Source organism: Zeugodacus cucurbitae, chromosome 6 (genome assembly GCF_028554725.1).
Source record: "Zeugodacus cucurbitae isolate PBARC_wt_2022May chromosome 6, idZeuCucr1.2, whole genome shotgun sequence".
Lineage (NCBI taxonomy): Eukaryota > Metazoa > Arthropoda > Insecta > Diptera > Tephritidae > Zeugodacus > Zeugodacus cucurbitae.
Window position 1 is genome coordinate 43,332,452 of NC_071671.1, and position 26,684 is coordinate 43,359,135.

The window sequence follows — 26,684 nt, forward strand, 5'->3', positions numbered from 1 at the left end:
GGCAGTAGTATGCTCAGTTGTCTCGCATTAAAAAAAAGTTGTCTGTTTACGTACATTGATTTCAATTTCAATTTTCCAAATGGGACAGTTTCCAGCTACCGTCCTCTATTTGACCGCAGTCACGGACTATTTTGAATGGCATACGACGCTGTCACAAGCAGCATTGTGCTCGCATGCCGCTCACGAACGAGCGCATATCTGCGGGTGACCAGTTGCTGCAATTCTGAAATTCGATACTGTGCTTTTGGGCAAATCAAATAATACGCGTGCGCATGCATTCCATTAGGTAGGCAGCATCAGCACCACAAGCGTAATTTTCTCAAACATTTTGCATATTCATGAGTAGTTAGCGTTCGCATCGCCGCTACCGTCATATACCAATTTACATACATAGATGAACTAAACTCAGTGTACGCCATAAGGGCACTGTCATTCTGCGGTTTATGTCGGTTGTGTGCGTCCATTTGCAATGCGTGTGCAAGCTCTGATTCGCGACTAGATCAACATGGCAGATTAAATATGAATGTGAATCCTAGCGTGGATTTTTTGTGTTGTTTTCTTTTGCTTTTTTCAATTATGGTCTAAGCTAGGCTTTCAATTTGTAAAATTTTGCATCTTTATGTGGGTTACATCTTTATGCATATGCTGGGGTGTTTAAAGGAGACTTCGTGGGTAGAAAATAACATAATAAAATTCAACATAAACAATGAAGAAGAAATAGTGTTTGACTGTTTTCTGACAACTATTGCAAGAGACGGATAATGCCTAAGCTATATACGAATAAACTCAAAATATTTATGATTGCTTATTCTGTCATTAACATTTTTCGAATTAAAGAAATAATAATTGTTGACATTGTTGACTGTTTTCACACTTCCTAAGCTCAAAGAACTTATGTTTGTCAGATTCAAAACCTTAAATTAAGTTTATCACAATTTGGTTGCAAGATGCTCAAAATTATAAATTCGTAAACTCGAGTTTATGGCAGAACTATAAGATAATATTAGTTCGAAACCGTTTAAATAAAATTGTATCCTTGAAATGGTTAATCATTTAACACTTCCTAAGTTAATATTTCATAACCATTTTTGGAATTATATAAATAAAAAACTTTAAACTCGAGTTAGTGACATAGAGCATAAGTACTATAAGATGTAAATCGTAAAATGATTCACTCAATGATGGGCTAAGATAAATTTCGTAGTGCTCAGTTTGCCATATATGTAGATAAAAATTGGAAACCCCACAATGAACCCATAGAAGTTCAATTAATAGAATGAGTGTTCAATAATTTTATATTTAATTTCTTAGTGGTAAGCACGTTCAAGAGAGTGATTCTGCACTCTTAATATTTTACTGATAAAATGTTAAAAACTATTTTTGATATCCACTAAAAAACATTCAATAAATAATCAGACTTTTTTTTGCATACTATAACTCACTTCATTTTAAAAATGAATGAAGCTACTTTGCAAGCATTAAATACACAAAGCACACTCTGCAAAAGCTTAACGTTGTTTCGAAAGTTAGCTGCTAACTTTCTTGGTTTAGCTGCGTCTAAATTAAATTAATTTCCATTTAACCTATCCAACGTCGTCGTAGAACTTCTTGGCCTTAATTAAAGAATGAATATTTTCGTAACTTCAAAAGGTCACATCATTAAAAGGCCCCAACAAATTTTTTGTCAATTACTTTTCACCCAAGACTTTTATTTATTTTTTTTTTTGGCGAGATACTTGAATGCAGACTGTAATATAGGTAATAAATTCATAATGAAGGGTTGCCACAACAACCGAAATGTTTAGCTAATCGATAAAGTGGGTGGGGCGCTGGTTAGAAGCATAAGTTGTTGTCATAGCTTAATGTGGAAGTGGGAAGAAAGGAAAAAACGCGAAGGAAAAATGTTCGCATATTTGGTAGACAAAGAAATTTAGAAACAATGGAAGACATTTAAGCGCAGACCGCCGATAATTACTTCATTGAAGAGCGAAGCATTGAGATATTTAATTTTTTTAATTGTAAGGTTTTGTAATTATAAATAATTGGAGTTCGGTGTATTAAATAAGGATTACAAATTAAATAAGAATTTAACAAAAATGTTTTTATATTTTCTTAAAGTAATAGTCTATATGGAGTGTCCTGACATATTTATTCTACTATTTAAGAAGTTCTGCATTAAATAGTTTTGCACTGCAAAATAGTCTCTAAAGATATTAAAATTAATTAATAGCTCCGTAGGGAGATTGAAACATGTTTTCAATTTTCTTAACGATTAAGAGTATTACTCTTAATAAAAGTGTGATTAGTCACTATACCACAAACATAATTTTCAATTTCTAGAATCCGATTAATCAGTTGAAGAATAATTGAAAATTTTCGAATAATAGAATTGTGATTAATCGTATGTAATCAATTAATTCACTCATTATTATTATTATCTTATTAGTATCTTACTTTTCTACCTTCAAGTTTGAATAATTTCGAAGTCGCCACTTGCTTTTATGAATTCAATTTTAATGGAGACAAAAAACAATTGACTTTAATTGTAAAAGTAGTCTTAATCTCTAACGTTTATCTCCTTAAATGTCCGATATCAAGTAAAAAACACTCACCTGGAACCGATAACTTTCTTTGATGATTCATCGTCATTCTCAGTGCTTTGGGTCACCGTCGGCTCGTCATTAGCCACACCTGGAGTAGCTGCTTGATAGGTACCTTGCTGGGGTGTTACCGAAACATTATAAGCAAATCCGGGCTTGGGACTGTGCTGTGTTGCTGCCGTGGTGACGGAGGAAGTGGCACTGGTCGCTTTGTTACCACTTGCGTTGGTGGTGGAACTCGCCGGGCGCTTTGTCGACGATTTTGTTACGCCACCAGCACTGCTACTGCTACTGCTGCTGGAACTGCTGGTGCTGCTCGTTTTCGTTGTGGTTACATAAGTGGCGGTGGTGTTGGGCCGTTTTGTTTTGTGCTGTTGCGGACGTTGTTGTTTGTTTAGCTGCGGTTGTGGTAGACGAAATTCGTAGGCACCACCAGTGCCCAACGTATCACTCTCTTCCTCGTTCACAGCATCGGGTCGTGGATCATTTGCATAGCTGCTGGCCAAGCTGCCAATGCTGCTGCTGCTGCTGCTGCTGCTCGCCTGTCGTACGTGCGCCGCTTGAGTGGTCAACGCCAGCAGGCCGACAGCTGTCAGCAGCCACAACACGTACGGACGCATTGTCGCTGCGGTCGTGATAATTCGACCTCGCGCTTACGAAACCTTCGACTTCGCACACACTCGCACCAAAAAAACGGAAAAATAAGAATTCCGTTACACTGAAAGTGTGATGCTTTCTCCCTTTGTGCAAACCTTTTTTTGTTATTGTTGTGCGCTTTTCAATTACTGCTGCGTTAGGCAGGAACTTACGCCCGCTTTGATTTGGCGATTTTGTTTTATTTTTCGACAATCTTCTTCCTTTTTGTGTTGCCTTTGTATGTTTTTATGTTAATGCCTTCGGTGCCTTCAATTGCCTTATTAAATATTTATAAATATTGTTTACCGAAAGTTAGTAGCTCTCTGCTGGGTCCACATAGAACATAGAAAATAATGGCAAATCTATAAAGAAACGAAAAAATCAGAAATTAATTAATATGGTGGCAAAGTGAAAATACAGAAAAAAACAAACAACAACAAAAAGCATTAGCACCTGATTACTTGCGAAATGAACTTGATAAAACTTCGCCGGCAAAGAGCGAGCGCCCGAAACACTTAAGCGAACATAAGCCCCCAAGCATTGCAGCAACAACAAACAACAAAATACCTATGTAAACAGTTTTGACACTTAAATTTGCGCGCCACATTGGTTGTCTAGTCAACCAATGGCGATATTGTTGATTGTTTTCCTGACGTCGTCGTCGCCGTCGCCATCAGCGTACTGCAGTCATTGTTTTTGAAGTGGTAATCTCTTTGATTGACATTAAAGTATTTATCGCAACTGATTTGCATCATAAACAGCCAGCCCCACACCGTGGAAATTTTCATTTTCCTTCGTTCAAATTACTTCCCATTTTTGTGGGTTGTGCGTCAATGTTATCGCGTCAATATGCCATAGAAATTAATCTGCGTTGACTGGTGAGCGGCTTATCAGGCGCAAGCCGACATAAGTGTCAAAGAAATAATGATTGAAAACAAATGAAGTGCGTGCAAACAAATGATAAATTAAGCGCACTGTGGACCCTTCTACACAGTTGGAAATATATAAATATTTATATAGAAGTTCATAGCTACGGGAGTTTATTTTTGAGTAATTTAAAAGGCGCAGAATACATTTGAAATTAGTATGTTGATTCTGTTGTAAAAAATTTCCTCGTTTTTGATTATTTCAAGACTCTTATAAAGGTATGTATAGATAAATGAGTTACAGGCTTTTAATGAATTTTTTTATTATACATTTTTTTTATTTGTCCTGCAAGGGATTTTTTATGCTATTAAATTTGTTATTACAATTTTTTATTCCACTTTTTATCCTAACTAGACATCATCCTAAATGCAGGCAATGGCAAAATACATTCTAGTAGGGTTCCAAACCTTCATAATACCATGTTTCAATAGATAAATAATACGATTGATTACAAAAACTAATTGATACACAGAGGGTTAAATATAAGTATTCCATCATGGAAAATGAAACCCACATATTCTCCATTCTACAATCTGAAATACTGAATATCTTCCTAAATGTAGGCAGCTTTTTAACTTGACTAAATGTATTTTATTAGAAAAGGCCATACCCTATAAAATTGAATTATCCAATATGTCAATTAGAAAGACAATTAATCATAAAAAAATAATAATAACTGATTCACTGATGATCTCTATCCAGCATTCTTACTATACTCATATCATACTTACTTAATATCATCCTAAATATAGGCTACACTTTAGTTCCACAAAATATACAGTCCCACACCGACCAAGTTCGAATACCGAATTTACGGAACAATTCATATAAAAAAGGGTCACGGCGCTAGGAGAGCATCGTATCTTTAATTTGAGATGAATAATTAGTATTTCAGAATAATTTAATAATTTAATTAGGCTGATTATAATTATTATTTAAGAGAAGTAAAGAAATACCAATGTTGATGTTGTTGTTGTTGGGACTGGTATAAAATATTCTGCAATAACTTGACTTGACACTCTTTGTCAGAATATAAATCAATATCTGTTATAGTAACCTAGACTCGAACTTTATTTGATCTTTTACTATAAGCATAAGGAAGGAATAATAAAATAAAATAAATAAATGTGGTTGCGTACATTGTATGAAAATAACTTGAAGAATGAGTTTAGTCAAACTACACAAAGAAAATATGATGTTACTTATACGCCATGTCGCACCTAATTTAAAAACTTGTAAAGTAAAAATATTTAATGCATATCTAGAAATAGTATTTAGACTTAAAAAAGTCCATAAAAAAACCCCAGTTTTTCCCGCTCTAAAACGAAGATCCTCGTCGAAAATCCTTCGGAGCTTAGCACTAATTAAAGCACCGACACGCTTGTCAACAACAGCCTAACAGTCGCAAGCTCGACAAAAGCATTTAGTAAAACCACAAAAACTGTCGCAAAGTTTTCGAACGCGAGCACAGCAGTGAAATGGCATATTATCTCCATTTAGCGCTCCTTTTTTCTTTCAATTTGCAACACTCCAAACCAAATCTCTACAATTTCGACACTTGAGCGTTGCGCGCCAAACCGCTAATGTTATACTACTTATGCCTTTGTTGTTATTGCTAATGTTGTTGCTGCCGCAGTCACAGCTGTTCGCGTTGTTGCTTTGCTGCTGTTGTCGGGCTTATAGCCCGCTGAGTGTAGGCAATTAAGCGCAGCAACAGGAAACCCGGTGTGCAGTGAAGTAGTTGGCGTGGATGTTTGAGTGTGTGGGTGTGTGTAGTTGAGCGCTTTAAATAGCGCTGTTGGCGCTGGCGGTGCGTCTGCAGTGGTGGTGTTGGCTAAAGCTTATTAGCATAATTACGCAACCCCAATGCAGCGTTGCACGCGCTGAAATGCCGCGCATTTCTGCTCGCTGGCGCACTTTCGCGAGTGCATTCTGAGTCTTCTAAGTCTATGGCATCACAAGAGATTTGCGTTTTGGGTAAATGCCTTGCGGTTTAATTTCAGCATGCGAGTTTTTAGTTTTTTTTCTTTTGTTTTCTTCCGTCTGTTGCTCGTGGGTATTTAGGAGTATGTGCCTACTGGTGTTTATGGATTTTAAAGTTATGAAATTGTTTGTTTGTGCGCTGTACACAGTTGTTAGATTATTGAAGTGCAACATTTATATTTTGTAAAAGCAAAGGTTTACCGAACACTTCAAGTGAATTCTTTTTGTTATTGTATATTTTTAGATTCATTGCATTTTTATTAAAATCAAAATTAATGGAATATTTTATAAATACATATAATGTATATTGTAGTAAACATTCAAAATCATAAAGTTTATGTCATCAGAAAGCACATTTTACTTGAACTGACACACTTAGTTATTTATTCTAGGCATAGGCATATGTATATAGAGTGTAGTATGAGTGTTGAAACGTTTGCTTATTTCTTGCTCCAATTCTTCGGCTCTTTTACATCGTTTGTTCATAAAGTGCTTTTGGGTTTGTCATTTGGGTATTAAATGCGAAACAATATGTTAATATCATTGCCAGAATTCGCATTTAAAATACCAAAATGACAGTTGAAATCCTTTGGTGTCAAAAATGTTTCGCAAATAAACAAGTGGTCATATATTTGCTGTAGTTGTGTAAGTGTCTATAAATATACCATATAATATAAAAATATATGAAGGAGAATAAAAATATTAAAGTATAAATATTGTTTGCTTTGGATGTGGTAAAAGCCCAGTAGGAAATTTATTTTATATATTTATAGGAATTCTGTATTATCTAAAATATATATATATAATACATTGTTGAAAAAATTTCTTTGGCGCTTTGCTGCTTACTATATACAATCTGGTAACAGTATCTACTATGAGCTATGTACTGCTACCTGTGATCTAATATGCTCCCCCATTTATCATATTACTTCACTTAACCCAGTCGCAGTAAAGAGTCTTAACTGGACATTTCATAGAGGTGACATGCCTTCATCTTGGATCCATTGCTCCGATAGCTTAACTCCTCATTCGTTTTGTCACTGCTGTGAGATCGTAAAACCGACAGTTCTTCATTTTATGAATGTGACGCTTAACCTAATTGTGAATAGTACCCCCGTCACCAACTGTCTCAATTTATCTCTGATGAGGATACTCTGCAATTACCATTTCAAGCAATACCCTCCAAGAAATAAAATGCTGTCACGAAATGCAGACATTTGCAGTCAGTTCCCTAGCATCCCTACCTCCTTCTCTTTATACTCACTTTCTCTCTTTTATTTCTTCTGATGCTCTTCAAATAGATTTCTACAAAGATGCGTGATATTTGAATATACATATATGTTGAAATATGTCTCTCTCGCTCACTTTCTCTCCCTCTCTCTCTGAACTGTGTTTGATTAAAAGTCAAAAACGATTTTTATTATAAAGCTTGGAACACTACTAATGTTTGATGATAAACAATAATGCTGAAATATTTTTCTGAACTGTCTTTTTTCAATATAAATAACATCACAAAACAATCATTAGATAAATTAGAGTAAATTTTGTAAGATATTATGCAGTATTAAAATGAAAATATAAAACTCTATGACGCCCTAGAAGAACAATATATCAAATTCCCAGATAATTCATTTAACTTTCGAGGTAAGGTCAACAAGTTTCGACAGTTTATGGACAATCAGACTTGATAGGAGTATTGGGAAAAATATACGATGCCATTTTTTTCAAAAGAAGAAGCTTCAAAAATTATTCCAAACAATGTTACTTCCTCATAGGAAGAAACGTGCCTGATACCCCTCACGCCACTTTGGGTAGGGCATTATTTTCCGATTGGCTATTTGTTACAGTGATTCGCAAATCTTTGCTATACACACTACATGCCGATGCATACAAATTCATTACAGCAACACAAATACACGCTTATGCCAATACGAAATAGTAAATGTGCGCAAACAAAGTTGAGATCCTTAAGCTTTGTCACTTTTCTTGCTTGTGGTTACTTTTGCGATTTGTTGGAAACGTGACAATGCCTTTGCCAATGTGTCGGGCATGCACAACTGAAAGTCAGCATAAATGCTATATTACATATACATATAAGATTCCATGTAAAATCTTCGGACTTATGTAGTGTGTATACATACGAGTATACATTTGATGGTATGCTTAAGCACACTGTACCTTAAGTGCCCAATAAAATCTAAACTGCATAATATCTTACCAAATTTACTCTTGACACCCGATCCTTATCAAATGCTTGTCAACACTGACTGCCACCCGAACTTTATTGCTAAATGTTAAATAATCAAACAAAAGCTTTGGAAACAATTAAATGTGAGAAAACAAAACAAAATATCGAAAATATCCCAAATGCAATTGATTTACAAAATAACAAATGTCAACGATTGACTTGTTGTCAGAGGGAATGACATAATGGCACAATCGAATGGAAATGCTATTGGGGATAAGTGTGGTTTGGGGGACAGTGCATGAGTTGGTGGTAGCAAAAACTTACAAATACTCGCATACATATGTATGTATATACTTACGACACACTTGTCATGAAGTACTTAGAGCATAAATTAAACAAATGAAGTGAGGTGATTGCACCACTTGTTGTGGGTGGGGTTGCTGGAGGCAAGCTGGCTGAAGTACCACATGTAACTAAGTGGCCCGAGGAGCTGGATAAATACGTCAAACTATTTGTAACTCTTCTGTTACTAGTAAGTATTATACATGTGAGAAGACATTGACAAATATTGATTCGGAAGGTTTTATATATTTTATATGTGTGTTTGACTTATATTCACTATATGAGTTTATTTTCAAATCTAGAACTAGAAATTCCTATCTGCAACTGAACTAAACAGAACTGATAGACATTAGTCTGATAGTAACTACAGAATGTTTTTGAATGAGCTTTACTTAACGAATAGTTTTACTCTCTAAACTAACCTTACTGTGTAAACTGATTGAGATTTGTTAGAATTCTGACAGAAAACTGACAATTGATAGCTCGTGGAAGATCATCCTGTGAAATATGTCATTTGCAACATTAAAATTTTCTTAAAAATATAATTCCAGAATATATATTGGTTGGCCACTGATATTAAAACCAAGGCACATACAATACAGAATCCTTCGAAACTGAGGTAGTCTATTATATAGACCTATAAAGTGTTGTGAACAAAGATATGGAGGAAATAGTCTAAAAGATTTGTGAAGAAAATGCTTCGAAGGACACTGCCACTATGTTTGGTCCTTTATACAAGGTGATAATAAATATCACACTCGCTGATCTATAGCCAGATGTAGGATCCACACAAATTTATTTCCAAACCTCTCATGTTAGTTCAAAAAGAGTTTGGTATCAAAAATGGTATAAACCAGACACAAAACAAATCTCAAAATCTGTATGATCTTTGAAGAACAAGATCTCCAGTGTTGCGATCAATCTAAGAATTATACAATGTAAAAAAAACATAAGTTAATTTTTAAAGACTTTAATATGACTACTCTACCAATATACACATATTCATTTGTGAAAATATTTTTCCAAAAATCAAACACATACTTTCTCTCCCTCTCGCATGCGACACTCAAAGGCGTGAGGTATTCAGGCAGCATTTCAACAATAAATGACAAATCAAACAGTTCACTTGTCAATACACATTAGCGACTAAGAGCACATACAAATATCCGCATTAATTCATGTGTGTGTTAAAATAAGCGCTGCTGAGAAGAAAGACAGGAGCCATGTAAAATTGATATGTAAAGTGAAACAAAAAGGGGTTCGAAAAGAAGAAAAACGTTCAACAATTGATATGCAAGAGAGCGCAAAGCATTTAGAGTGCCTTTGGGACTTGAGCAATGCAAATGAAGAAAGGAAGGAAGCACAGCAAGCATAGCGGAAACATTAAACCGAACGCCAATGAGGAAGCGTTGGCTCAGCTAAGCGATTGACTAAATGACTGATTGACAGCATGTCGGACGGTTGGGTGTGTATCGTGAAGTATGGTTGAGTGTGTCTGCGCATACAAATATCTCCTTTCTTCTCTCAGACAAACTGAAATTACTGTTTGCATTCGTTGCTGCGAAGGTAAAAAAACACACACCGTTAGTTGGCAAAGGTGGATAAAGTGTCAGATCACATTGAAAAGTTGTGCATATGAGAGAACAAATAGTGTTGTGCGCTGGTGTGGGTGGAAATTTTTTTTTGTCTTATGTCATTCAGCAGGCATTCGTTTATTTGTTCGGCACTTGTATTTGTAAGTCAGTCTGACATTTATCACAATCCACAATCCCATGAGGCATCAACTGTAATAATAAAGTCATTACAAAAGCCACCAACCGATAAACCAATGGGGATGCTGGGAAATAATGAAATGTTGGTAAATACTTGCCTCAAACGAATTGAAAAGAAGCCGAAATGTAAAAGCGTAGTTTTTTGTTCGAATAAAGGTAGATGTTGAGTGAAAGCTTTCATTGTTCGAATTTTAGAGGTGCAACAATGACTGCATATGCTTCTTAGCTCATGTATAGGATGTTATAATTCTCTGCAAATTAAATTGCCAACAGTCGGAACTATTTGGGAATAGGAAATAATATTGAATTTGTTTGTAACAAGCTTTAGTTTAAATGAAAAAAGCTCGACTTTAAGCAGCTTATTTAAAATTAAAGCTACTTTTGTTTTAAAGTTTTTTGCCTTCAGCTTTTATGCTCAAAGCTATTTTTGAAAGGAAAAAATGTATGCCCTGGTTTTTAAGAACAATCATTTTGAATGAAAGCTTTTTGGAGATTCATTTGGAATAAATGCTGAGCCCTCGAAAAATAACTATTCGGAAAAGCTTTCATGCTTATAGCTTTTTTTTTTTTAAATGCATAAAGGATAGATTCGTTTATAAGGACCTACAATTTTAATGAAAGCTCTACTATTGTAAATTAAGTTTTCGCCTACAGCTTTTCTGGTCACATTATAAAATAAAAAAATCCATAAAGCTCGATTTTTTACACTTTTAGGGATGTTTGTTCTCTTAAAGCTTTTATGTTTTAAGCTGTCTTTCAACTAGAAAAGAATAGTTTAAGATACTAAATTGATTTATTTTGGAAGTAAGCTGGACTCTTACTTTCACATTTGAAGTCCATGTTAAAAGAGAAAATTTTGTGGTATTTAGGTACAGAATGTACAAAACTACGATATGGCCTCTAATATAATATTAAGCCTATTGCTGTTACACTCCCCAACTGTGTATTTCACCTGTTAGAGACAGTATCGCGCCAGACTTCGTTCAATCACTTGATCCCCGGCCAATTTGTATTCCCCGTGTAAAGCTTTGCGGCAACATTTTGTTGCATGTAAGCTTTAGCATTATTACAAATCCTTTCATAAGTCGCTTTTGCTTTGCATCCCCCATCCCCCATTTTGCCATCTTCATAATTTATCCATTTCCTATCGCTCGCTTATGTATTGGCTTTGTGTCGCTTGCAACTTAAATAAAGTACGTGACATCTATAACTGTTTGTTGCTGTGCATTGACGTGTTGCATACCTTTTAAGTGCTGTCTGTATGTATGAGGGGATAGTAAAAATCCTCATGCTGCCACCACTAACCTTCATACTATTCATAACTGTGTGTATGTGTGGTTCAGCTATTGAACTATGTGAGCATTGAGACTATCAGCGTAAGTTTTCGGCTTCGGATGAGCTAAAAATATTGTTGTTGTTACACGTACGACACTTACGCTTATCTTCGTTAGCCATTTTTGATGTGGGTGTATCTGGCATATATACATATATATTATACATATTTATGTGTTCCATATCGGTATTTATATATTCCCCCAAAGTTTTACTTTACATTTTATGTATATTCTTCTCGCCTACACAGCAAATCTCTTTTGTTCTTGTTTGTATCTATACCGTTTTGTTGGGGTTTTTTCAGGGATTTTCGTGGATGTTCAACAATCTGCAACTTTGTTTCTTCAGTCGAAACTTTTCTTACACGCTTTCTTACTTTTCCATCGCTATTTTGTTAAGTTCTTCGTTGATGGTGTATTGATAACGAGTGAAGCATGCATTGCTGTTGATATGACACAAGTGGTTCGGTTACCGTTACTTATACGGGTGGTGGTACGTGGAAGTGTCACAGAAGTTGTATAAATAGTTCAATAGCAGAAATATCTTTGCAAAGTATAAATATGTTTACATTTGAAATATTTATTTGTACTCATGTTTATAGTTTTATTTATAACCTAATTTCATTGTAAATTGAGTAATTACATTATTGATCAATTCCTTTGAGTTCGCTTTGTATATGAAATGGAATTAGTTCCCATGGAATTAGTACTTTTGTGTACTCAGATGCATGAGAAAATGAAAAAAATTTGTATTACGCTTAATCTTCCAAATAATCTATAAAATCCATTTTTCCCCCCAAGGATAATCTTATATGTCATGCGATAATTAAGTGGTGGGCCCCAAAACTGTCAAAAAATATATTTAAAAAAATATATATAATAAAAATGTCTATGTAGAAGACTGTTGTCTAGGATAGTGTTCAACTGATAAATTCTGGTACTTGGTCATACTCATCGATAATGGCGCGAACTGCTGCCAAGCTGCTTAAAGTCGAACGATAGTTAGAACCATTTATTTAACTTTTGTTTAAAAGACAGTATCTAAATATCTTAAATTAAGTAATACTTTAGATAAATTATTTATAGAGTTTTATCGGTAATTTTTTTGTGATTGATAGTGCGATATTGGTCAGGTCTTTTTATATACTTTATATTTATCAAGATTTCCAAAGCCCAGTTTATATAAATGAAGTTTTATATAGAGTGGTGAATTGATTAAATTCTGAACCTTATCTTATTTAAAAAGGCATATTTTTCGTACGAAAAAAAATAATGAATCTAATTTAATCAGTGAAGACTAAGCACATTTTCCGCTTTCTAGCCTCTTTAGCTGTTTCCAATATGTAAAAGATATAAAACTGGAACTTTCATAATAATTTAGACAACTATGACACTTTCGTGATAATCTCATGACAATAAATCTAAGTAGACATGTGATGAAAATATTTTAATTATTGAATAAGAATGAGTTGCAATTGTAATAAGTGAATGACAGCGGTATAAAAAATTCAGTTTTGTATTTCATTAATGAGAAATATTAGCTTCTTGCACACTCGCAATTTTTCCCTTTATTTAAAACAATTTTTTATAGTTTTCCTACGAACACAGCGCAGAATCGGAAACAGTAACGTGACTTATCCGTGGATATATTAAATGTATAAAATTGAACTTTTACAAATGTAAAGTAACAAATACACGGAAATGCAAGAGGGAAATGACACCAAAGAGAATGCAAAAAAAAAAAGAAATAAAATAACTAAAACAATCGAATCGAACTGTAGTCAAGCAGGAAGTCAGCGCCAAAAGTGACAGCGCAGTAAGGGCGAGAAGCATTAAAAGGAAAAACAATGAATGATACCGTTACAAGCTGAGCGCAATTTATCGATAAATGCTTGTAAGCACGGGAATATTTCGGGGGACCGCTGACTTACATACAGTGAGGAGGAATAAAGTTAAAATAAAAATAAAAGCAAAATAAATGGAAAAGCAGAAAACAGCATTACATAAAGTACATAAGAACTAAGTGGAACAACAACAAGCGCACACACAAAATAAATGTGCAGCCAAATAAAAATAAATATGGTCGCGAATGCCATATATATAAAGCAACTGCGAGAGAAATGGCAGCGAACTCAAGCAAAGGATTTCCGCAAATTCACACTTCACCAAGCGCGGCGCGGCAGCATCACGGCGCGCACAGGACGAGTGCGCTTGTATGTATGTGTGTGTGTTTGTGTGCGCTATCAGCCAGTGCAATCGGAATTGCAATCGCAATTGCTATCAATGATTCGACCGGTTGCATGTTTCGCAACGATTGCCGCCGCTGCCGTCGATGCTGTCGTTCCCAAAATTTACTGCTGCTGTCGCGTGCCATCACCCCGTGCCGCTTTGCTATTGCGCCAATTGTGGCCGGAAACATTGAACGAATGCCGGCCGAAATTTACACTCTACAAAATGTTTCCGGATTTCCATTGCAGCTTGCGCTAAAGTGTTTACATTGTTGACTTGTGCCGATGTGGAGAGTGGTGCGCATGCACACACATGAGTAGCTTGCTGATAGCATGTGCCCCTGTGTGGAGTGTATTGAGGAGTATTGCGCTCAAGTTTTTTTCGAAAAAAGCTCTTTGCTTGCTGCTTCGATATCTGCTAACTTTAACACTGTTTTTCTTTCTTCAGTGCTCAGTTGGTTGAGGTGGCTGGCCTCCAGCTTAACTTCCATTTCACCTTCAAACATTTTACAGTTTTTGTTCTTGTTGTTGGCATTTCCTGCTTCAGTAGCTCACTGCATTCTTTTAAGTAGTTTACTTTTCTTCATTCGCCTTGATTTGTTTGTTTTCGTTTTTTCTTTTTGCTTTGCCTTTTGGTTTTAGCTTTTATTTTTTTACTTCTTACTTTGTGGCCTCATGGCAAGATTTCCCTTTTTCCCGTGCAACTACTGGCTTTATTCGCATTGCATTCCCCAATGACTAACCTCTAGTTGCTCATAAGACTTATTTTTTTTTGTTCTACTACATTTCATTGCTACTTTTCTTTAGTTTAGTTTGCTTTGAGTGTGGTATATTGTTGTGTGTCTTGGCGTATACGCAACTTCACGTGGTATATTCGTACAAGGTTTATTTGGGTATTATTTTCGTTGCTGTTGCCATTGATATGTCTCTTTTGATGCTTGACTTTTTAGTTAGTTCTATTTAGGAATCAACTCTAAGTTCTTACTCATGGATATATGTCTCACTTATTTTTAATTCGTGAGACTATATTCACGTTTCATATGGATTAAACCTTAGTTAGGTCTCATATGGTCTTGAAACTTTTAGTTTTAGTTGAGTAAATTTTAATCAGGATATGTTTTCTTCGAAAAAAATTGATTATTAGAGAGATATATAAAAGTAATAATACATAAATCAACCTGTAAGTGCCTCAAACTGTCATTATTTTTTAACCGTATGGGTTGGTCTCTTATGGAGGAGTTCCAAGGAGAAACTTACATTATTTATTCAAGTGAAATACATACTTAGAAGCTTTTGTAGGCAAGCTTCAAGGTCATAATTTCCATTTCGAGGTCGTCAGAAGCATAAATCCATTTTAGGTTAAGAACTGAGGGGCCAGAAAATATCTCAGAAGACTTAGAATCAGCCTAGAAGTAACTAATTTTACATATCCAATCCATTATTGAACTATGGATGATTTCTTTATGTTCTCTATATTAATCTGCCAGTAAGTGTTTGTCTCACATAATTCTTTATTAACATTTTTCACTCTTCTTTGATCTCTAATGAATTCTTCATTATCAAATAGCAACTCACTTTCTTCATTTACAACTCGCTTTCGTTTGTTCTTCATCTATCTTTCTCTATCTAAGTTTTCCCAAAAAAACTTTTCTGTTCCTTCATTGCACACATTCCCCCTCTACTCCCCCCCTTCAACTACCGTCATACATTTTTTGCACACTCAATTGCTACTTTTGTCACTTCCATTGTGTATGTGAATTTCATTTGCCTTTTGAACTTTTGCGTTGAATAAGCACGATAATGTATATATGTATATGGAGGTACTTGAGTGTTCTTCTGACATTTTTAGCATAAAATCATGCTTTACCACTTAAGTCCATATTTACTGGCATTGGTCTAATTCCGCTTTGTGTGTGATCGCCGAACGCTAGCAGCTCTGAAATCCTTTGCCTTCAGCCTTGGTCAATCGCCACGAGCATGCGGGCCACTTCAAGTGCGCTGTCATATTCCAATCACGTTCTTCGTGTATGCGTCTGTATGCGCACACATGTCATGGTGCCTTTAAGTATCTACTTGTGGTCGTTTCTGTTGCTGTCAGTCGCATTGTAATTCTACCGAAAAAGGTTGCCAAACACTACTCCTTCCTACGTCCATAGTTTGAAAGCAATTCTTTGTATGATTTTCCTTTACTCATCGATTCACACAATTGTCTGTCTGCTGCTCTACAACAATGCATACGAGTATATGCCTTTGTTGTTATTGTTGTCTATAAGAGTGTTTGTGTGTAGTTTCTTTCAAACTTTCTCGTTTTAGTTATCCTTTGGCTCTTGAGTGTTTGCCGAAAATTTTGTTTCTTTGTAAGCGGTTTCTTTTTCTACCTCGGGGTATTCCACTCGACATTTTATTTGTTAGTGTGTTTTTGATTTTATCGTTTTGATTATCTCTCTTCTGTTTTTTTTTTGCGTGTGGCCTATCATAGTGGTTATTGTTTTTGTATTATGTTGCCAAAGTTAACATACTTCAGACATTTACTTTCACATCATACCAAAGCGAATGTCTGTCGCTGCTTTGGCATATCAATGCTTGGGCTGTCAGCAAATTGGAGTTCTAACTTATTAATTATTTATTATAATTCTAACTTATTTTCACAACTGAGAGGGGGAGAGTGGAAGGAATAGAGAATTATTTTACTTGGAATTGTTAGTTGAGACTAGATGGCGTAAACTGTTTGAGTTTCGTTCATAGAATCGAAGATGGACTAGTAGGTTTGTGGTTCCGATATGGATGATTGTAGCTTCAAAATCTAGAGTTTTAGATTTAAGGATAAGGATAAGGAAAACCTTTTCTTCAATATTTTTGTAAACAATTATCCATTTTTTACTATGTCACTGCCATAGTCTTTATTATAGATTTCGAAGAAGAATGGAATATCGGCGAAAGATTTGCGTTTAATACTACAACAATAGTGTTAATAAGTAAGTAAGTAAGCGAGTTCGTTTTTTACCCCACGGGATACATAAAAAACGAAGTAAAGGTGACAGCATTTACAATATTGCGCATATTTAGCTAATAATTTTATCCAAAGATGTCTTTAACATCTCATTTTTCGATTTTAACGCTGCCAGCAATATTTTTAGAAAAGAACAAGTTTTTCCTCGCACTTTTTATTTTATTTTTTGTTTTTGCTTTCTGTTATATTTGTATTCGCTTGTTGCTTCCGCTTCATGGCTGCCTGCAGGACGGCAAACCAACTCACTGTTGCGTAAACAGTGGTGGTCAAAATATTAACACTGCAAAAAATGCGAAAAATATAGGGTGTGACATGTTTCACGTTGGAATGTAATAAAAAAGCAAAATTGCCGTAAGAAAAGAGATTGTGACAGCTAATAGTTTTAACAAGAGGGTCCACCCCTCATTTTTGTAATAAAACCACTCTAGCTATTTTATGGCAAAAAGATGTGACTTTAAGGAACCTTCCGTATATACATATATGATACTGGTGACTACAAGGCCTACTCAGAAAAGCTTTGAATTTAGATGAACTCAAGAGCTTGGGAAGGTGCAATAAGTGAAATAAGGATTAATGAGAGACCTAAATTGCGAAAAAAATAATAAAATATAATTAATATTATAGATAATAGATTATGTAGAGAATGGTTTGAAGAAAATTGTTTACTGAATGTGGCCTAAAAATTTTCATGATGACTGGAAATGAATACGGATATATTATAATTGTACTTCAGGGAGTATAAACTGTCTGGTTTTGGGTAAAATGACGTTCTTAAGAGTCTTTAAACATATTGAATCCATAAAATCGAATATTAAACGTATTACCGAGGTTAAAAATAGTTCTGAGAGCCACAAATTCTGTGTAAATAGGTCTAGGTCGCTATCGTCTGACCTTCTGGCAACTGAGAAATAGTGTTTTAAAATCAAATATGTTGGGTCTTTTATAATTATGGAATTTAGATTATAATTCAAGGCATCTGGAGGAAAATACCTCCATAATATTGCAAACTATATACCAATAATTTATGAATAGCCGAGTCTTTAATCAATAAATATGGAAATTTCAACTACGCGAATGTGTTATGATTTGAAAAAGAAGTCCATCAAGCATCTTATTACAAATCAATTTTCTTGAATATTATTTTAGACCAATAGCCAGGTTGTAAGGTACTAAAAATATATGTCAACCATTCTGCTGTAATTCTTAATGGCACTGTATGTATTATTCTAGGTTTATATATACAGCTCTAAATCTATAGAACTTATATATATATAAATATGTATAAATGTTAGTGCTGATAATCGCCATATGCCATACATAAATACAATAAAAATAAATGGAAATTGAAGTGTAAGCAAGATTCAGCAACAATGCCCAGAATAAGCAGAGTATGGCTGATAAAAAATACACAAGAAAAACAAAAAACTGCATGTTTACTCAGCGCAAATACAATATTCCGAGCACGCACAGACGTGCACTTTCCCGCGCGGGGTGTGTGTGCTTATTTTAGGATTTTACGGCGACTTAAAGTAAATAAATATGTGCATGCACGCACACATAAACTGCGATGATAGCGATTTTGATTTTCACCAGCTGTTACTTTGTTAGCCGCACAGACTACCACCGCTTTCAATATCGGCACTTATGTGACGAAGATGAGCACGAGATTAGCGCGCAAACAATGTGCGAATCACACTTCGGTGGCGGAAGAAGATAAACAAAAAGAAATCAAAGTTGAGCAGAATATGACAATGTAATCAACGGCTGGTTGATTGAACTTTAAAGAAAGCTGAGTAACTTTTGTTTACACCTTTGCTGCACGTGGAAATATGTTCGTGTTTACGCCGAAATGTATGCTTCAAATATTATTTTTTAGCATTAAATGGAAATAGAGAGTATTTGCTTCGCACTAAAAATTTTCTCTGCACGTGATTTCGTTGTGCTATGCAGTCACCTTATCAGTGGTTGGCATTAAAAGACATTTTCGGAAGTTGTTAGTATTTTCTAAAACACAATTTCCACAACTTTCAGCATATCATATATGAATGAAAGTGTGCATCAGTTTCTAATGGCAATTGTATTCAAACTATTAAAGGTATGTGCTAATATATATGTAGTAGTTTTCTTGAATGTAATTCAAGTTTAGTTTTGCTACATTTAGAGTCTACACTAGTCCGATCAACTTTATTTTTTATAAAGATAGTAGGAATTCATATCTTTAACGTCTAATTAAATGGTATAATTCCCTTTGCAGTCTAATTGTATCATAAGACCTGATTAAACTTGACTAATATGTATATGAGCTCTTATATGAAATGATAGTTAAAATTAAGATTTTTGCATAGAAGATCATAATTATCATTCGTCTTAGTTCAATTATTATGAGGAATTTGGGTTGAAAATATCACATACACAATATTAGATCAACAATCTACAACACTACTGTAGATTCTTTTTATACTCTCGCAACAAATGTTGCTAAAGAGAGTATTATAGTTTTGTTCACATAACGGTTGTTTGTAACACCCAAAACTAAACGAGTTAGATATAGGGTTATATATACCAAAGTGATCAGGGTGAAGAGTGGAGTTCAAATCCGAATGTCTGTCTGTCCGTCCGTCCGTCCGTCCGTCTGTGCAAGCTGTAACTTGAGTAAAAATTAAGATATCTTGATGAAACTTAGCACACTTATTTCTTGGCACCATAAGAAGATCAAGTTCGAAAATGAGCAAAATCGGACCACTGCCACGCCCACAAAATGGCGAAAACCGAAAACACATAAAGTGTCATAACTAAGCCATAAATAAAGCTATGGAAATAAAATTTGGTATGAAGGATCGCACTATGAAGGGGCATATTTGGATGTCATTTTTTTTGGCATTTTTTCGTGGCCCCGCCCCCTACTAAGTTTTTTGTACATATCTCGCAAACCAATAGGGCTATATAAACCAAACTTTCTGCATTCGTTTTTTTTAGCCACTTCCTAAGATTTTTTTACAAAATGGAAAATGGGCGTGGCGTCGCCCACTTATGGGTCAAAAACCATACCTCAGGAACTACTCAAGCGATTTCAATGAAACTTGGTTTGTAATAGTTTAATTACATCCCAATGATATGTTGTGAAAATAGGCCAAATCGCTTCACAACCACGCCTACTTCCTATATACCAGAACTTTGAAGACGATCTGAATAGTTTACTTTACAATACATATATAAAGTAAGCACTAGTGAAGATATCGGTGCAGAACTTTGCACAAATACTACCTTTATAGTGTGGCAGCCCCATTCTAAAATTCGCCGAAATCAGACCATAGGTTTTCAAGGCCCCATTAATCGAACATGAGGACCTCGGTGCTTCTAACCTAATATTATGGTTTCCAACTTTCAATGGACTTTATACAATATATATGACGAATATGTGGTCAAATTGTGTATTATATAATATAAATAAAGTTAAATAAATAAATTGCGAGAGTATAAAATGTTCGGTTACACCCAACTTAGCCATTCCTTACTTGTTCCTTGTTGGGTAAGTGCAGGGTGTCACACATTTAATTAAAAAAAAAAATTTCTTAAACTTCTGCTCGGCGTCGATTCCTTTCACACACAAACACATTCAACTAAATGTGGAATTCATGCTGCACCAGTTTAATTCTCATGCGCATTTCCTTTCAGCTATAACAATTTCACATATTTTCTTGACTCGTTTGTTGTTGTTGTGATGCCGTTGCAACTGAACTTTCAGCAAGTGTAACTTTAACTTTTGCAATTTTCACAGCATTAGTTCCAACATTTGTTGCATGCATGTACCTGCCAACGCCAGCAGGTGGTATGTGCTTATGAATGGTAATGGCCCTGTGTGTGAATGGTTGTGCATACATACACCTAGCAGTCAAATCAAGTTGTTTTGAACTGATTTACAACCAGTATGAGTAGAATGCTCAACGAATAGACTTTTTGCCATACAAGCAAATTGTTGGTATTCTATGAAGTGTTTACTGATATATATTTTTTCAGATTTGAGCCAGTTTATAACTAGTTCAAAAGTAATGCATAATTGTCTAGTCGACATTCCCAAGTCGAATTTTAATTTGGATTAAGAGTAAGTTTTCCGTGATTTTAGTGAAAAAGTATTTCTTCTTCCAAAAAAAAATGTGTAGTTAGATTTCATATAGAAAATTGTAGTTTTAAACTGGTGTTTGCTTTTTCTCCCTGTAAGGTATGTATCGACATATGGATATTCCTAATGAGCTCATACATCCTCACGGTTTATCAAACACAACACAGTTGGTATTTTTACATTTATGAAGAAAGCATTAATCCGATTTCAACACAGACCATCCTACATGCTTCTCTTGTAGTTCAAGAAGGTTTCAATAAACTAAAAATTAATCACTTTACAAAAATTTGCTAAGTTGCAGTAAGAGTGAATGTTAAAATGCAGCTATAACAACAACAAACCCCCACGTTTTATCAAATTTAGGATATACTTTGCATGGAGCAGCATGAGAACCTAGAAACTGATTAAAGCCAATTTTTTCATATCCATTGAGACAATTATTTCCTATATTACAAGGAACACCATCGTCTTTGAATTAGCAATGTTTTCCAAATCAAATCATAATTCCTTCACTAAACTCGCATATGCAAATCATTTCGCACATTTTGCGTTCGCAATCGCTAAATAAATGCGGGGAACTATGCATCAAGACACACACACACACTTAAATTCATATTCGCCACTGCTCATCGAGCGCCATACATCAACCGCATATGTCTGGCATCGCACACACACACAGCGTCGTGACATTGTCTGCTAAAATGATTATGATTGCGTGGCTGACGGGGGCGTATGAGCAACTCATTTGTGAATGCGACAGCCGAGCAGATATGCGGTTGAGTGGCTTTGTCGTCGCATGTCGTTTATGTTGCCATGCTGCCGTGTAGCCATTGCTGTCGTTAATTTGTCAAAGTCTCGACAAGCTTGCAAGCGCAAATGTGAACAGTTGTGCAGTTGAGTGTCTGCTAACCTCGCCGCGCTTAGCGCGCTCTTTGCAGTACATGGTGATAATGACGAGTGGTAGTTATGAGCGCACACACACATTTGAGTGCGTTTGTAATTGAATATGTTGCGTACACACCTGTCGATGGGTTAGCTAGTAGTGCAAATGGTTGCAGATTGCACAAAGATTACTATGTGACATTCCGCAAATTCTTTTAATTACAACTACGCTGAGTTAAGGTGTGTGAATGAGTGTGGGTAGAAGTAGGTACGAACGACCGATAAAGGAGTTCTAAATGTGTCGCAGCATATTTTTATTATATGGAAACTCTCAGGTAGCATATATACATATATTCAACGTGTTGCAGATAAGAAATTATAAAGACTATAAAGAAGTTTCCAAGAGAAATAATAACTTTACAACTCTCCCGAAGTTTCTGCAAATGCGTTGATATGTGATATCTTAGCTTATATAATGAGATGTTGTAGGTAAAATGTATTACTTGGAACCACTAGTATTAGTCAAAAATAGTACGAAAATATAATGATAAGTTCTCATAAAAATCTTTTCTTTAAGAACAGAAAATTTGTGTTTACGCTTTTACAAATGTTTTTTCATATGTTTATTTTATAAATATAGAAAGCTATCAAATATCAAATTTCTTACCTTTTTATATATTGGTCACCATATATTTATACGTGTAAGGATCTAAAATAAGAAATTATATTATAACAATTGATATATTAAGATATTTATTTAAAATGCTTAACAAAACTACTTTAAATATGATAATATTCAAAAAATCTGTCTGAAAGGCAAGAATTTTATATGGTAAATGAATTATACCTAAATCTGCTAGAAATGGAGATAACACAGTTGTAGGCCTGAAGTCAAACCTTAGAAGGAAGAGAAATCGATCCTGAGAATGAATTCTTTTATAGATTTTCTATAAAGCTTTTAATGAGGTGAAGCCAGTAAAATGTTTAGTCACAATTTTCTGAAATAACTTTTTAAATAATCCAATCTGAATATAATGGATGAACCGCCTATGGTTGTTTTTGACGAAATGTTGTCACATAACATATCTCAGGAGATACTCGTATATCTTAAATTGAATTCTCTATCTCTATATCGTAATAAATGACTAATAAAATTTTATTCAGTTTAGTTTCTTATGCTCATCATATATCTTTACAATTCAAATAAAAAGCTGAATTTGTTTATAATAATGGTTATTAGTTTATGATAGTTCCTTTACGCTTGTATTTAGAAGTAATTTTGTTACAATTACAATAAATTTATGAAATATTTTTTATGCAAGAAATTAAGACAAATACAATTTTAAAGCATTTTAAAGCAAAATAAATTTAAAGCATATTGAATTTAAAATCTGGAGCAATCGAGCAGTAATAAATATCATTATTTTTCATTATCGTTTGCTGACGCGTACTTTTATGACATAATTTTTTACAAAAAGAAAAAAAGTCAAGCAAAATGTGAATACTTTAAAGTATCGATGACATTTCAGTGTATATTCGCAGCATATTTCTACTTTGTCACAAATATGTAAATGTGCGTGAATAAAATTCCGCACTGATCGCATATACCATTTATGTCGTGTATTATAATAAATAGCATGTCATAAAGATTAAAAAATGCATGCGAGTACAAAGCGACAACTGAAAGTAGGGTGGAAAATCATTAAAATTATGACGTTGAAAATGTTGGTGTAATAAATGAATGGATTGACAACTATTAGGGTGGTGTAATAATTGATAGAAATTAATTTTGAAGATATTAAAATAATTTTGTTAAATCAAATTTTTTATTTATATAATTATTTATTAAGATATTGAAAAGTGCATTCCTAATGCCGCATATGTTTTAAAATGTCCATTTTAAGCTGAATATCCGATGCATATATATTATATTATTGAGTATTCACATTTATTTATAGCGGCAGTCACTATTTCGACATGATTCGAATAAAAGGCTTCTGCTATTTAAGCTTCGCATGAAATAAAATCAAAAGTTAAAGGTCATTGAGTAAAATGCGCATATTGAATATGCGGTTGCAATTACATATAACAGTAGGTAGAAAAAGTAAGTTATCAAAGTGAAATATAACACTGCGAGGTGAACAAAATGTTAATTCTGATATTTTTTCAAACAAATTTTTTTTTCTTCATTAAGACCATATTCAACAGTATCAATTTAAAGTATTTTTAAACCAAAAAACAAATGCATTAATTTTATAAAATGAAAACATATACACAAACAGTAATTTTCATGTAGAAAAAGTAAGTTATCAAACCGTTTTATATCGACAAAACACATAATTTTGCGTTGCTAGTTGACCCAATCGTTGTTGCAAGATATTGACAAGGTTCAAGTACAGGTTTTGAGAAAAATTTATCCAAATGTTATAGATGCAGCCCTTAAATCGATCAGGCTTTGGGGGTTCTCTTCAGCTATACGCTTCTTTAGGAATGCCCAATCATTCCCAATTTTTGAGACGTCAGTTATTTGAGGAGGCCATACAAAACACTCACAATTATATTTTCTTGATATTCGGTGATAATTTATGTAGTAAAAACTGTTGAAGAAGAAATTTCAGCTCTATTTACCGTTGACACGCAGGGATGGCGTGCTCCTTTAAAATTTTTACATACACTTCAGCAGTTAATTTTTCTTCCAGCACCACAATATTGCTTGGGCCATTCACAGATAAGCATCACCAAACCATTAAGCCCTTTTCCACCGACTTGATGGTGGGTAGGGTGCGCATGCATGACTGTCCTTCTTTGGGCGAGCGGAATACGTAAACCACTCAATAGCAATGATCAATAACGATCAGTCCAGGTCACTTTGTGTCAACAGTTTTAAGGTATTACGAGTAATATGTGCTTTTTATAAAATGCTAGTCGTTTTTGCTTATTTGCCTCATTTAGGTAGGGTAACTTTCATGCAACGCGGCCGTGAATATTTGCAGGCGCCGTTTATTACTGACAGTGTGTACTGAGGGTGCCTTCTTGGCTTCTTTTATATGCACATTCCGAAATTCCGAAAAAAAAATGATATTCGATAAAGGAAAAAACAGAGATAATTTCAAGAAGTGCTTTCTGTTTTCATAACTTACTTTTTCTACCTACTGTATATTGGTACATAATAAATAAAATTTGGTATATATATTCTTGTTAGTATAGATATGTGCCATATATTAAGCGAATGCATGAAAATGGGATTTATAATCGACAAATATTGCATGTTGCTCCCAATTATACTTTAACCAGGTGGAGAAATACACAAGCTAGAAGATTTACATCTTAGAGATGAATTTAAAATTGTTTTACAATAATTTGAGATAAGAAGAATTCCATCATTCTAGTAACAAGAATTCTTATATTGCTGAATGAAAAAATATATTTTTTTTAATTTTTTATAATTGGCCGACATTCAAAAACAACAATAATCATGCCATCAAATCAACTCTTTAAACTTATCTCAACTTAAATTTTTTAATAAATTTAAATGATTAAAAACAGGTGGCAACCCTTTATAAATATTTTTTAAATGCAACTCAATTTTCACATTTTTAATTTGACACGTAAATTCTGATATCATTAATTTTCCATATCAGTTAAATTAAATTAAATAATTTAAATAGGTGGCAACACTGCTCAAAGTATTTATCGGCACGTCTTCTTCTGAAATATTTTTTTGTTTTTCAGTAAATTAAATTAATAATAAATTGGACAGGTGGCAACAATAAACAAGTATTATCACTATAAGCGCTTTTAAACGTTACCTGATTCAACTTTCTTAGAAGTTTAATTTTTTTTACTAAAAATTTTCAAAATAGTGGCAACGTTCTAACTATATTTTTAACAGTTATGTATTCATTAAGGTGGCGCTTTATATATTGTATGGATTATGGGATTTTGTATGATGAGTCTTACAAGTTCTTTGCAAATCACCTCCAATCTCCTTTGTGTCTCTGCTGGGTTGTCATAAGTACAGTAATGTGTGCATCCTACCTCCACGCAATGTTATCTGATTGACAGAAAGCTGCTGAACGTTGAAGCCTTCTGATTGCTGATAACTGATGGCCTAGTGACTGGCCGAGTCGTTATAGCATACAAAGCGACCGCACAACTACATATTTACATTTAAATTTATATGTGTGTATGAGTGGGAGTGTAAGTGCATCCGCGTGAAATGCAAACAATTCGATGCGATTCACTTTAGTGCTAATTGCTTTTCATTGACAGCAACAAACAGGCGTAAGCGCATATACATATAGTACAATATTACATATATGTACAATAGTAGTGGTTGGTGTTGTTGGCTGACGCACATCAATTACAAAATCTTTTACGCACACATGCACATGCGCGCAGAATCCTTAGCGCGGAAGCGTTAAATGCGTAACAATTTTAAAATATTTGCATTTTTATTTATTACAATATTTTTCCGCAGCTTTTTTGTGTGCTTTTATGCGGCACATTAGCGGATATGTGGCTGTGTGTGTGTGTGTGTGTGAGTGCACTCTTCATTGGCCATTTAATGCGCTGCGCAAATCGAAACATGTGTGGTGCGGCTGATTAAGTAGGCGCTTTAAAGTGCCTCCGGTTCATTTTGCATATTTACTTGTGCTTGAATGC

General features: G+C 34.4%; 1 protein-coding gene across 3 annotated transcripts in view; it reads right to left on the reverse strand.

Annotated features, from left to right (window-relative positions):
* Positions 1–26,684, reverse strand: part of LOC105219471 (mucin-2) — a 98,023-nt gene that overhangs the window by 11,456 nt on the left and 59,883 nt on the right. For all 3 annotated transcript variants that reach the window (XM_029045072.2, XM_029045073.2, XM_011195620.3), the window contains exons 3-4: positions 22,687–22,728; positions 2,613–3,598 (exon numbers count right to left, since the gene is read on the reverse strand). In XM_029045072.2, the coding sequence (XP_028900905.2) occupies positions 2,613–3,220 (608 nt within the window). In that variant the 5' untranslated portion in view covers positions 3,221–3,598; positions 22,687–22,728. The remainder of the gene's footprint in view (positions 1–2,612; positions 3,599–22,686; positions 22,729–26,684) is intronic.